Raw genomic sequence first — 14,862 nt, 5'->3', positions numbered from 1 at the left:
CCCCTCAGCTCAAGCAGCTCTCCAGGATGCAGTGTCAGAGGACTTAGACCGATACTACCCATGGGATTTGGGGGCGGGGAATAATGGGGCAAGTAGCAAGTAGAGGGGAATAATGGAACCAATAGCCTGGATAGAAGCAGGCTGAGGAGGATCCTCAGGGTTAGAATAAGGGCTTTGAAGGCCTGTCACATGCATTGTACATGCCGAGCCCTGACATATGCAAAGGCCTAAGAAAACCCCAAGGCTTACACCAATAGCCAATCCTTGGACTCCACCTCTTTCAGGCCTGTCTCATCTCTTTGACAAACAGCACGAATAATGTACACAAGCCATATTGCTCTATCTCTTTAAGATGTTCTGTGAGCTGAAGAACATAGATCAATCTGTCCTACTTCTGGAAAAAATTCTTTGCTTGCCTTTGTACTCTCACATTTCTGAAAATGTATATGGCTTCTATCTTTAAAAAGTGCGTAATAAAAATAAAATTCTTAATATTATTTCCTTATAATCAATAGAGGTGTCTTCTTTTATTTCCTGGTTTCCAAACCAAATATATTTTTGAACTAAATTTATTAGGGTGACATTGGTCAATAACATTAGTTTCAGTGTGTAATTCTATATTACCTATATATTGCATTGTGTGATTACCACCCGAAGTCTAGTCTCCCTTGGTCCCCATAATTTGACCCCCTTTACCCCTTTCATGTTTCCATCCCCATCCCCTCTGCTAACCATACTTCTGTTGTGTAGGAGCCAAATCAAATATCTTTATTCAGTAAGAATCAAAGGGTTGAAGTTTGAACCACAGGTAAAAGTCAGACAGGTAGTCCCTAAGTGTGTAATGAGGACGTTTATTACCTGAGCAATTGTGCAAATGTCTGGTGAACGCTGTATACTGTAACTGTTCCTTTTTATTGCATGCTCAAGGGTTCTGATGAAATTTTCAAGCACACAGCTTTGAAATTACACTCATACACACAGTCATCTGGTAACAAAGAACTTTTATTGGCATAAAAAGTAGTCGTCAAAAACAGGATTTCCCATAATATGAGGATTTAGTTAATAAATAATCCCACATTATTAGGACTCAAGTGAAAATCGTGGTTAATTAGCAGGCTTGTTTGGGTTGTTTTTATGCTAGAGCAAAAAGTCTTTACTAGATCATATGTATATTGGGTTTTCATAAACAGGATCAGTTATTTTTCCTTAAAGATTAAATTTCTTTGAAGAGATACTATTTGTTGAGAACATAAGGGTTTATTTTTTACACCATTAATGCATTCAATCTGTAATTAACAGAATTAACTTGTCAAGTGATATAACAATGTTTTTGCTTTCGAAACTGCATAGAAGCTATACACTAACTTGGAAAAAAAACTTCAATGTTCCAAATTCTTAAGATTGTTATTTCTTAAAATCATACAAGAGTTTCCAGATATGTTTGAAAACAACAAGCCAACCTAAAAACAGTCCCAGATGGTAGTGGAGGGGCAGAGATTCTATGAATGGAAAAGAAAGCGGTTTTTGTATTTCATAATTTGATCTTGCTGTTCTAAAATGCATGTTTTCTGTCCAAATGAGAACTCCATTTCATATGGGGATATATATATCTATATATATATAGATATATATATATAGATATATATATATATTTCCTAGAATTGAAATGCTTAGTGCTAACCCTGATATCATACCTGGAATTCTTGAAGTTATTTATCCTGAGTTCATCTACCTTTCCAATTGTACTTCAGAGTAGCAAAAGTGAATGCTAAGACCAGTTTTGTTTTGTTTTTAAATCTCTCCTAAATACTTCCTCTTCTAAAGAACAATTCCATCATAGATGTCAAAACTAGGAGAGAGTAAATGAAAGAAAAAAATCCTACAAAAATATTCTAACATATCAAATGCATCATTTCTGAATATAATAAGCCAAAGATGCAGGTTTACCTGTTGTTATTATTCCTTCACTTCTAACAGAATGTAACAACATATCAATTATACTGTTGGCTTTACTCTCATGAAGTCTTAGTGATAAACTTTCTGGGTGTGATTTCCAATGTGCCATAATAATACCTATGAGAACACTGAACGGAATGTCCACACATACCATTTATCAAAAGAGCTGGTTTATCTAAGTCACAGCACTTGTAATATGCTATAAACCTTATATGTGCATGAGCCTGGATATATATTTTCCATTAAAAGTTATTATAACCTTAACCTAATTTTTTATTATAACCCAATCATTCATTGCAAAATTCACTTATTCATCATGATCTTGATTAAACTTCTCCTATAACACTATCACTAACTAGATTTCTTCTCTTTAGTGCTTAAGGAAAATTGGCTCATTGCAAGTTTAGGAGATTCTTTAAACATGTTCATATTTTTTATCTGCTGACTCCCACAGAGTTCACATCCAGGGCTCCCATCCTCCCCAAGTTCGGCCGAGGATGTTGGGGTCTGTTGCCTGGTCAATCAAGCACTTCACTTGAGCCTCTTCTGAGAGCCCACTCTCTGGCTCCTGGGCACGGATGTTGTGATCCTTGCATCCTCGTGCTACAGCTATAAAATCGTCGAACGCACGTGCCTTCTCATGGCCCAGGAGTAACTCATCACTGGAAAAAATGTTAAACAAGTACAGAAACATAAACTGTGCATTATTTTTCCTTTGTTGCCTGCACTCCAAGCTATCAAACATTCCCTCTCGTCACTTAAAGAATATTTCTGTTGCTCAAAACCATGAAGTCAAGATATTCACTTTGTAAAAAAAGTGAACATGAATATATGCTGCTGTTAATGTCTGTCTATAAGGTTTTGTGCCAGTCTGTACTTTCACTTCTCTTGGGTGTACACTGGGGAATCGACCTGATGAGTCAAATGGCAACTTTTTGTTTAATTTTTTGATGAGCTGCCAGACTGTGATTTTACCTTCCCACTAGCAACACATGAGGGCTCCAGTTTCTCGCATCCTCACCAGTACTAGTTATATTCAGTTTTTCATCAGTGGCTGTGAAGTGGTAGCTGTTTTGCATTTCCGTGATGACTAATGATGTTAAGCACTCACTTATAAAATAAGGATAACAGGGCTAACAGCACAGGCTAAATGTACAGTTCTTAGCTCTTTACACAGCATTTAGTAATTCAGTAAATGGCAGTATCAGGCGTTTTGTTTGTTTTTTGCACAAAAGATAATCTTACCAAGTAATAACGGCTGGATTGGCACCTGCTAACTTTCTCTTAGCATACAATATTTTCTGCAGGGGATACCAATTTTTTTCTGTTATATTTATTTTCTGAATCCATGAGCCTCCTTTTTTCAGCATTTTCTGTTCAAAATTCTAAAGGAAAAGAACATGACTATTATTATTATTATTTTTGCTTATAATAATAGTATATATGACCACATTCAAACAGATTAAACAAGTAATGATCTTAAAACAAACAAACATCTCTATAACTGGGGGACCTATAGCTTTTTATACAAATTCTAACAGTAGTACACATAACAATGACAATGATCTTGAGAGACCATAGTTCGGCTTGACATATCACTCCCTACATAAAGGATGCCATTGCTAAGCTTCATTTTGGGAGGCTGTATTATAAAGAACACTTGATATTTAAGAAAAAATTATTTGTCTTTACGATCAAGAAAGACGTCTTGTAGAACAGAATTTAAAATAAAAGTTGTCTCTGAGAGAAACTGAACCTCCATCAAAGGGTCTGTATTTCCTCTCCTTGTTAGAAATACACTCAATATCACTGATGAACATAGATGCTAAAATCCTCAATAAAATTTTGGCAAACAGCATCCAACAATACATCAAAAAGATCATACACCATGATCAAGTGGGATTCATCCCAGGGATGCAAGGATGGTTTAATATTCGCAAATCAATAAATATAATACATCACCTAAACAAAATGAAAGACAAAAATCACATGATCATATCTATAGATGCAGAAAAAGCATTTGATAAAGTACAACACCGATTTATGTTGAAAACACTCAGCAAAATGGGAATAGAGGGAGCATACCTTAACATCATTAAGGCTATATATGAGAAGCCTGAAGCCAACATCATACTCAATGGACAAAAACTGAAAGCATTCCACCTGAAATCAGGAACTAGACAAGGCTGTCCACTCTCCCCACTTCTATTCAACATAGTGTTGGAAGTCCTAGCCACAGCAATCAGACAAGACAAAGAAATAAACGGCATCCAAATTGGGAAAGAAGAAGTAAAATTATCACTATTTGCAGATGACATGATAGTATACCTAGAAAACCCTATAAAATCCACTAAAAGACTACTCAATATAATAAGTGAATTTGGCAAAATCGCAGGGTACAAAATAAATATACAGAAATCTAAGGCATTTCTGTACACCAACAATAAAATATCAGAGACAGAAGCAAAAAAGAAAATACCATTTACTATAGCAACAAGAAAAATAAAGTACCTAGGAATAAACTTAACCAAAGAGATAAAAGACCTGTACATTGAAAATTATGCAACATTGCCAAGAAAGAAATTAAGGAAGATACAAATAAATGGAGGCAAATACCATGTTCTTGGATGGGAAGAATCAACATCATCAAAATGGCCATACTACCCAAAGCAATTTACAAATTCAATGCAATCCCTATTAAAATACCAATGACATATTTCACTGACCTAGAACAAATCCTCCAAAAATTTATATGGAACCAAAAAAGACCCCGAATAGCAAAAGCAATCTTGAAACAGAAAAACACAGCAGGGGGAATCACGATACCAGACATCAAACAATACTACAAAGCCACTGTGATCAAAACAGTCTGGTACTAGCATAAGAACAGACATACAGATCAGTGGAACAGAATTGAAAGCCCAGAAATAAACCCAGGCCTCTATGGTCAACTAATCTTTGATAAAGGAGGAAGGAACATAAAATGGAGTGAGAAGAGCCTCTTTAACAAATGGTGCTGGGAGAACTGGACAGGGACGTGCAAAAAAATGAAACTAGACCACCAACTTACACCACACACGAGAATAAACTCAAGATGGATTAAAGACTTAAATGTAAGCCGTGATTCCATAAAAGTCCTAGAGGAAAACATAGGCAGGAAAATTTCAGATATCACACGTAACAATATCTTCACGGATACATCTCCTAAAGCAAGAGAAATAAAGGAAAAAAATAAACAAATGGGACTACATCAAACTAAAGAGTTTCTGCTCATCAAAAGAAAACATCAGCAAGATGAAAAGGAAACCAACCATATGGGAAAACATATTTGCCAATGATATCACAGACAGGGGACTGATCTCCAAAATATATAAAGAGCTTATACAACTAAACATCAAGAAAACAAACAACCCAATTAAAAAATGGGCAAAGGACCTGAACAAACACTTCTCCGAAGAGGACATACAGAAGGTCCATAGGCACATGAAAAAATGCTCAACATCATTAGCCATCAGAGAGATGCAAGTAAAAACCACAATGAGATACCACCTTACGCCTGTCAGAATGGCCATCATCAACAAATCAACAAACGACAAATGCTGGCGAGGATGTGGAGAAACAGGAACCCTCCTGCACTGTTGGTGGGAATGCAGACTGGTGCAGCCACTATGGAGAACAGTATGGAATTACCTGAAAAGACTAAAAATGGAACTGCCATTTGAACCAGTGATTCCACTGCTAGGATTATACCTGAAAAATCCTAAAACCCTAATTCAAAAAAACTTATGCACTCCTATGTTCATAGCAGCCCTATTTACAATAGCCAAGTGCTGGAAACAGCCTAAGTGCCCATCTGTAGATGAGTGGATCAAAAAACTGTGGTACATCTACACAATGGAATACTATGTAGCAGAAAGAAAGAAGGAACTCCTGCCATTTGCGACAACATGGATGGAACTAGAGAGAATTATGCTTAGTGAAATAAGCCAGGCAAAGAAAGCAAAATACCATATGATATCACCCAATACAGGAAACTAAAGAGCAACACAAACAAACGAACTAAATAGGCAAAGACTAGAATAGTAGTCAGTAGGGGGGAAGGGGGAGGGAGAGAAGGAGGATAAGTAAGGGAAGGGTCAGGTCAAGGAACGTATATGAATGACTCATGGACATGGACAATGGGGAGGGATATAATTGTGGGAGAAGGGATGGGCTGGGAGGGGGGAGCAATGGGGGAAAAATGGGACAACTGTAATTGAATAACCAAAAAATAAAAATTAAAAAAAAAAAAAATTGACTAAAACTCAGTTGCAAAAGAAAAAAAAAAAAAAAAAAGAAATACACTCAATTGAAACAACAGTTTGTCCAATAAAAGTACTTCTTTTCTTTTCAGGCCAAATGACCCCAAATGTTAATTCTGAGAAATGCTATAAAGAATCACGTAAATATTTTAATAAACACAATTTGATGCATTTCCATCATATGAAAGTAGATGGCAGGTCAGTCACTTGTACACTGTAATAAAAGTGGAACTGCATAAACAACCCTACCTTCCAGTCAAAGGAAGGTTCCTTTACAAACACATCCATGGTGGTAGTAAGCAGGTCTGGGTGTGAGCGGAAGGCTCTCAGTGCGTGTACCATGGCGCTGTATATAACACCTGTTTCTTTCATTGGTAACATCAGATTGATAAACTGGCGAGTTAGACGAAAAGGCATCAGCTCAGGGACTGGCAGAAACTACAGAGAAAAAAATACATGCAAGAAACAGAATATGTTAACCAAAAACCTCAAAGTAACAAGCACAAACAAAACATCTCCCATAGTTACTATTCACATTTAGTGAGAATATGAACTCCTCTATTCTCAAAACCAGCTACACAGATATAAATTAACTGTGCATAAGAGTAATCAACAGAATGATCCTTGAAATGCAAAAACCTATGCGCATAGGACCATACAGCCTACAGAGATTTAGAAGTACAATTTAAAACATTCAGTTGAATGCCAGAGAAAATATTTGTATCATATCTTGTACAAGACAAGATATGGGGCTTGTTTATGGGGCTTCAAAAAACTTCCTTACAGTCTTCCCTTTTTACAGCAACACATTTTATTCTTAGCTCTGATTACATAATTTATCATCACACCTTCCATAACCTGTCTGAACCAGGACAAAATGAAGTTGAGAATATCCCTTTCTCCAAGAATGTCAAATTTAATGTTTATAACAAAACTATCCATTCCCATACTATTTGGTTGTACAAAAGGAACTCTTACCTTTTGTGACAACATGGATAGACCTGGAGATTATTATGCTAAGTAAAATTAGCCAGTCAGAGAAAAACAAATACCATACGATTTCACTTATATGTGGAATCGAATGAACAAAATAAACTGATGAACAAAATAGAAACAGAGGCATGGAAACATGGAACAGATGACAGCTGTCAGAGGAGAGAGGGGGACTGGATGAAAGAAGGTTAAGGGATTAACCCAAGAACATGTATGCATAGATCAAAGACACAGACAGCAGTGGCCAGAGGGAAGGGGGCTAGGGGGTGGGGAGATGGATGGAGACGAGCAAAGGTAGGGAAAATGGGGCCATCTGTATTAGTGTCAACAGTAAAAATAAGGGGGTGGGGGAGACTTACATTTCCCGAGGGTGTTACAAAGTCCTATGACAATTCTAAACTAGCCAAGAACAGTGACTGCAAGATGAGCATACCTGAGTAGCTGATCCAAATGCATGTCCAAAGTCGATTCCGATCATTCTGCCTGTTTCCATGCTTACCATGAAATTGTTCAGATGTCTGTCTCCGATACCCAGGATCCAGTGGCTAATGCAAATCAGAGCATGAGAACTGGCAAAGTGGGAGCGGAGTGCCAGGAAGGCCTCTGGGCCCATGCTCATCTTCAGGAAGGCACGCCTGGGGCAGGGAGACAGTTCTGTGGGCTCTGCCGCATGACCGCTGGCTGAGCAAGACAGATGCATACTTACTTTAAGAGACCAGGGGGCACTTTATTTTCTCTCTTTCTAAAAGATGTGACTGTTTCAGTATGACTAGCTTTCCTATGATTTAAAAATAGAAAATGTCTGATTAGAACAAACTTCTTGTGACTGGAAATTTAAAATTCTTTGTTTACATTGAAGTTCAAATATCAAATAACTGGATTTTGATGATCTCTCTGAGGTAAGACTTTCTAAGAAACAGAAGTATATATGCAACTCTGAGAAGCATGAACTGGTTATAAGAGAGAAAAAGCAAAACAAACTTACTTATACATTAGCATGTAAGCACCAATATCATATTTTCCAGATATCTTTGTCAGCCAGTCTCTATATTCAAATGGTGGTGCTTTGGGATCACTAACAAAGAGAAAAAAGGGAATCAGCATTAGGAAGATATTTAGCATGTTATGATTTTAGAGGTAAAGATCACCAAGAATTCACTGAAAAATAGTGAAGAGGCAGGGGAAAGAAATATGACTTTTAATCCTATTTAATGTTAACAATGAACCCATGTTACTCTGGATCTAGAATTTCAATATATCATCACTCATTCTTAATTTCTCCTAAAGAGACCAAAGCTATTTCCTGTGTAAAAACGCAGACACAGAACTATCAGAAACAATAATTTTCCCACTTCATACAAAGAGAAACAAGATGACCTAAATATAAGTGTTTAATGACCATGGCATATAATTCTAAAAATCTTGTCCTAGAAAATAATCATAACAGGATGACAGTACTACATGCAACATTTAAAGTAGGCAGCAAATGTTAAGCCAAATTATCACTTCAAACAAAAACACAACTTATTTGTTGAGGACAGACTGAGTCTGTTTTTGTCATTCTCTGAAACATTGCCAAACTCTTTTTCACCATTTCCAGTATGCAGATACCTACAAAATGCATATTAAGAACAATAAAGTATTTTCTTAGATGACAATGGATTTGAATTTAATTTGAAAAGCTGTTTTCCATAGTGCTTCATAGACAAAAGGCAGTATCTGGGCAGCTGGAAAAAATGTGATATTTGTATGCTTAGCCACTTTTGGGTTTGTGTCAAAAGCTTTAACAAGTTTTCCTAAATAAAAAAAAGAATCCAGAGATAAAACAATTTTGCAACATCTTAACAGTTCAATCACTTTAAGTTGAATATTTTCTAAGTTGCTACTAAGTTAATTTCATAAAAAGACACACCATTTTCAACTAAATTCTCTCCTAGTTTCAACTGGGATGAAAACTGTTAGTTTAAAAAACTGCAACATGTAAAAAAATAGCAATGATTTTTAGAAATGGGGGTTGAAAGTGCCTTGTTTTAAAAAGATGTAGTGGGAAGTAACTTACACAATTGTTTATTTGAAAAGCACTTTAAACTCTATTGATATGTGTTCATCTTATGCATTTTACCATACTATCCCCTCCTGCAAACTGAGGCATGGGAATAAGGGAAAGGTTAAGTCACTTGTCTAAGATTCTCCTTGTTAGCACCTGAGTGAGCTTTAGAATTTCTGATTCCAGGAAGTACTGTTCATCAGTTTTCCTGTCTCCCAGGGAAGGCAGAAACAATTCTAAGCAAAGGACTCATATGATTGGAATAAAAAGATGGTAAACACTGTCTTATGTAGCAACTATAACCCACAAATAAGAATTTGATTAAAATGATTAATTTCATAGAAATCATTCCTGACTGATGAGAGTACTGCTCCTATGGAAAAACTTTCAGGAAAAAAAAATGAGTACAATGAAAAAAAAATAGGCCTTGAAGCTATTTGTTACTTCTTCTGCCTTTATTCTATAGCCTGTCCTCAAAGCTGGTTAACTCCTCTTTCAAAATGTCTTTCAATGTTGTCTTTATTTTTCTTTACAGAAACAAACAACAAATAAAAAACCTCTTCTGATTAGCTATACCACTTACATGCTGGGTAACCTAGGACAAATTACTTAAGCTCTCTGGGCATTAGTTTCCTCATCTGAACATAGGTGATAATAATACCTTGTAAGTTTTTGTAAAAAATAAATGATTTCATATACCTTAAGAATTGAGAATAGTGTCTAGCACAAAGACAATACTTAATGAAATATTAGCTGCTATTCTTATTATTTATTTTATTTTCTTCAAGATTTTCCTCCCCCCCCCCCCAAAGTTAATACTTCTTTTCATTGTGGTAAAATATGTGCAACTACTGTTTAGAATCCTCTATTCCATTTATCTTATTCATCTAGCCAGGGCAGATTAAAGACTAGGCTAGGGTTTGCCTGAGAGCACCAATTAAAAGGGGCCCTAATATGTGACTAGAAACATGAGGTGGAGGAAACTGAACTTGAAACAACTCTACTCAGAGAGAATGTTATGTCTGGGTAGCAGCAGGCTTATTGGGGTGAATCAGGGCAGAGCTGGAGAAAACATTTAGACTCCACATTACCTTGTATAAGCTGCTTTCTCCTCTGGTGACATGCTACTCAAAAGAAGATCCTTTAAGGTAAAAGTATTTTCAATCCATTCAATTAATCCTAATCTGAAAAGGAGAATAAAAGGTTTATAAATACAAACCCAAACTGTTCTTTTTTTAGTAGGAAAAAACTTCTGTGCAATCAAAGCAAAATAAATTTTTTCATGTCAACTCTCCACTTACTTTCTCCACATTAAGATGAAAATCATAGGTTTATAAGTGTTTCTTAGTTCTGGTTAGCTCTCTGTCTTTGTGAAATTTGAAACACTGAATTGTCAAGTGACCTCCAACCCCATCTCAGCGAAATTAAACAAGGATTTGGCCCAGTGCTGAAATTTCCATTCATGTAAATCTCTAGCATGATGGTACCCATGCGGTTGTACCTGGAGGTCATGGGAATGACGCGGTATGTCTTTAACTGCATGTTTCTCTGACTACAGGCGGCATCTTGGGACAGAATGACATTCATGACCTCAAAGAGCTGCTCAATGCGTTGGTCCTGACGCAGATCTTCCCCCCCCTTCACAAGGAATGGGTACTCTTTCTCATCATGGCCTCGGATGATGATGCGCTTTGGTTTTCTGATAGAAGTCATTGTTTTTACCTTTAAAAATTAAGAAAATATTTTTAGGCACAGTCTGAAAAACTGAGAGACTAGCTCATCATATAATCATTCAAAGGGGAAAAGTAAGGCTGGCAGGCATATATTACTCAAAGAGAGAGTTCTCTTTGAAGACAGAGTCAGGTGATATAAAGAGAGAGAAAAAAAAAAGAGAGAGAACCCAGGGCCAGTGAAATATTTCTGTTATCTGTTCATACCATACTATTGTCCCCACAGAACTTCATATTCCTGGTTAAAATAATTGCTTATGAATGTGGATGTCCTTAGCAATGAGCAACACACTACTTCCTATAATTACTTAATTTTACATATGTTTTATAATAGATATATACACATATAGTTTACTTTTCAAGTTCATTATGTCCCTAAATATGATTGATATTAAAATACCAGAAACATTAAGAAATTTAGTAAATAATAGGATCAGAAAACTACATACATTTGAGACCAACACAGGAAGTTAATTGTCTTTTCTTTAGGCAAGACAAAGATTCTCTTATCTGGAGAACTAAATGCCACACACTAACAGTCCTGACCATGGTGACTGGCATCACAAGCACTGGCACCTACCCGCTCATCAAACCCAGCGATTCGTGCATGGTATTCTGGCACTGGCTTTCCTTTGCCATCATACTGACCTAAGACAAAACAGAAAAGCCTTAGCTAGAACTATTAGAGAATAAACCTGGTATTTTAAAATGTAGCTGTTGATCTAATTTTAAAAAGCTAATCTAACATAATAAAATATTTTACTGCAAGTTTTCATTTAAAGAAAAAGGTCTGCCCTGGCTGATGTGGCTCAGTGGATTGAGCACTGGCCTACGAATCACAGGGTTGCTGGTTTGATTCCCAGTCAGGTCTCAGCTTGGGGCACACGAGAGGCAACCACACATTGATGTTTCTCTCCCTCTCTTTCTCCCTCCTTCCTCTCTAAAAATAAATAAATAAAATCTTAACAACAACAACAAAAAAAAGAAACAGAAAAAGGCCTTTAAAAACGCTATTATTTCACAATTTGACTAATGAAAGAATTCCAAACAGGAAAATTAATGCATTGAGCTAGAACATTGTATTATTTCAAAGAGAATCAAGCTGCATATTAGGAAGCTTCTGTTTCAAATGCTTTTCTTGAAACTTCCTGTATGCAATGCACAGCTGTTAAGAACAACAAGGAAAAGTATTTCTCCAAGAGTTTTTAAATATCCACTGGAATGAGTAACCATTTTAAAACATTTAGGGGAGGGTCTGGTGAATTCCGGGGTGAAGAACATGGAATATACAATGACTGGCTTTGAAAAATCATTCCATGTTCACATCTGACTAACTTGTCTTTACCCTCAATATCACAATTCTTTTTCATGAAGGTAAGCTATTTATCATTATCCCATCACTTGAAATGGGACCAACATGTACCTCCCAAGAAGTGTTCTGCATCTATACCTATATTATATTTCTGGGGATAAGTTATTCAAGAGCAAAGCATGGGTATGTTTAGAAGAAATTACCAGTCACCACTATTATTAGATAGAAATCTGAATACTTTTCTTAATCAGGCATATAAGACAACTATTATCTAACTGGACACTGGGTAAAGTGTACTGATTCACAGTAATTTTAAGTTTTCCTGATGAAAACTATGGTGAAGTTTTGAAACTGAAAAAATAAAACTGTCAAGAACCTGATATTATTTTAGAAATCAAAAGTTCTTGCTACAGCACTATTCTCCTTAAAGTAGTTTTGCCACTTCTAAAAGGTTAACTCACCAGGAATCTCCAGCTCATTTCTCAAGAATTCTACTCTGAAGTCGCTCATCCAGGGGGAGCATTCCTTCAGATTCCCAGGCGGCTTGGAGTCTTGGCTCATTCTTGAAAGTAGTGAGTTGGTAATGTCTTCAAAGTCACGAAGCTTCATTCCAGGTAGCTTAGAACCTCCTCTCCCGAAGTATTTATCAAATTCTTTTCCAAAAGCCTGAAATTAATAACTTACCTTAAATATTAATGTTTATGGTAAATTTGAACTTTAGAAAAGGTTCTAGGCTTATGAATGTTTATAATAAATAAATACCCAATTAATTATATAGGTTTTTTTTCCTGGACTTCCACGATTTACAGTTTTGCTTGCCCTGAATGTTTCAATATTCTAAAACGCCTGAAGCCTGTCTTTGTTTGTGTTCCTTTGAAAAGACAGAAATAATATGGTTGGTGGTGACTTCCAGTCATAAATTTTAATAAAGGCATTAAAAACTGGGGAAAGCAATTTAACCTCTTTGTGTCCGTTATCTTTTACTGATCTACACCATAATGATAACAGGAGCAATTAGAAACAAAGCATAAAATAAATAGAGCAATTAAATTAAAATGAACAGCTATTAAATATTCTTCATAGCTGAAAAGAAAAATACAAGAATGTTACTTTCTTTAGTAAGGGTCTTTGAAGTCATTATTTTGAATCATAAACCAGTGAAAACATTAGATAATTCATATTTCTAAAAACAATAATTATTATAAGTACTTTATCTTGGAACACATCAAATATTTCTTTGTATTAGTCTCCACTCAAATATTTAAATTATAATTCTGATATAAAAATAAAAAATAAAAACATGAGTTTTTACTAAATTTAGAACTAATCCCGCAACATAATTCTGGTATAAATGAAATGTATGCTTTATTTTAAGACAATTCATTATAGGAAAATTGACATACATAAAACAAATTTCTTCTTTGACCTTGCATGGATAAAAAATACAGAAACAATCTACAATTCTTAGAATACATGGAAAGACTGGCTACTTCCCAAACATATCTGACACCAACAATATCTCCGAATGGCTTAATGCCCTTAGGATCCTCTAAAGTGAAATCTGAGGAGATTCTGTTTTGGTAGATTATTATTTTAATTAATGCAAATTATTTGTTGATTTGGTACAAAGTAGAAAGGTCTGGATTGATTTTCCAAATAACCTCAAGATAAGTATAATGCCTACCAGAAACAAGGAGGTGGGTTTTGCCTCTGACATTTTCCCTCAGCGAGGGCTGGAGGCAGCCACACTTAGCCAGGAAAAAGCAGTGAGTGGTCCACAGTAAGAGATTTTCTGGGCAGAGTCTTATGGTATCCAGAATGTATGGAAAGGAGGCGGCTGTGAATTCAAAGGTATAATATGCAGCCTTTCCTGGGACTATGTAGACTTAATTATTCAACACAAGGCAATGAACAGGACACCCCTGCAGACATTCTCACACAGGGTGAGGAGACAGACAGGTGGCAAACTACCGTGAAACACCTCCTCGCAGTCTGGGGTAGGGGCCATAACCTACTGGAGAACAGAGTAGATTAGGGAAGGTTTCAGAAAAGAGGTACTGCTTAAATTAAATATTTTTACAGATGATGGATTGGCGCTACTAAGCTGGGAGACCTGGTTCTAGTTTCACTCTGTTTGACACTGGACAAGCCACCTGGTTTTCAACTGTAGCTTCTTTGTTTAGAATAAAGTTTGGCAAACTACAACTCAAATCCAGCCTGCTGCCCGTTTCTGTAAGTAAAATTTTACTGTAATCCGGTCAGATATGACTTTAATTTTCCTACAGTCTACGGCTGTTTTGCACTATAATGAAAGATGTAAGCTGAAAATCTGAGCCTTTACAAAAAAGTGTGCCTAAAGGCATACATACATTTACAGTATGTATGTTTCCTGTTCTGAGATCCGTGCATGCTCCACGTATAGCAGCAGCATTGTGAGACATTTGATAGGATGTGGAGCCTACTACTGTATGTCATAAAATGAAATACAAAAATTTATGATTTTATCTTAACTTTTAGGATACA

At 36.1% G+C, this 14,862-nt stretch overlaps 1 protein-coding gene across 1 annotated transcript in view; it reads right to left on the bottom strand.

Annotated features, from left to right (window-relative positions):
- Positions 1–1,656: 1,656 nt before the first annotated feature.
- PRKDC (protein kinase, DNA-activated, catalytic subunit) overlaps positions 1,657–14,862 on the bottom strand; it is a 198,583-nt gene continuing 185,377 nt past the window's right edge. Inside the window, exons 77-86 of the mRNA XM_090283716.1 lie at positions 12,801–13,005; positions 11,608–11,675; positions 10,799–11,019; positions 10,389–10,481; positions 8,236–8,325; positions 7,957–8,028; positions 7,684–7,885; positions 6,507–6,695; positions 3,202–3,341; positions 1,657–2,618 (exon numbers count right to left, since the gene is read on the bottom strand). Of these exons, the coding sequence (XP_090139842.1) occupies positions 2,414–2,618; positions 3,202–3,341; positions 6,507–6,695; positions 7,684–7,885; positions 7,957–8,028; positions 8,236–8,325; positions 10,389–10,481; positions 10,799–11,019; positions 11,608–11,675; positions 12,801–13,005 (1,485 nt within the window). The 3' untranslated portion in view covers positions 1,657–2,413. The remainder of the gene's footprint in view (positions 2,619–3,201; positions 3,342–6,506; positions 6,696–7,683; positions 7,886–7,956; positions 8,029–8,235; positions 8,326–10,388; positions 10,482–10,798; positions 11,020–11,607; positions 11,676–12,800; positions 13,006–14,862) is intronic.

The sequence above is a fragment of the Furipterus horrens genome, unplaced genomic scaffold (genome assembly GCF_987537825.1).
Source record: "Furipterus horrens unplaced genomic scaffold, mFurHor1.1.pri manual_scaffold_7, whole genome shotgun sequence".
Lineage (NCBI taxonomy): Eukaryota > Metazoa > Chordata > Mammalia > Chiroptera > Furipteridae > Furipterus > Furipterus horrens.
The sequence above is the reverse complement of the archived record's forward strand: the minus strand, read 5'-3'. Positions and strand labels throughout refer to the sequence as shown.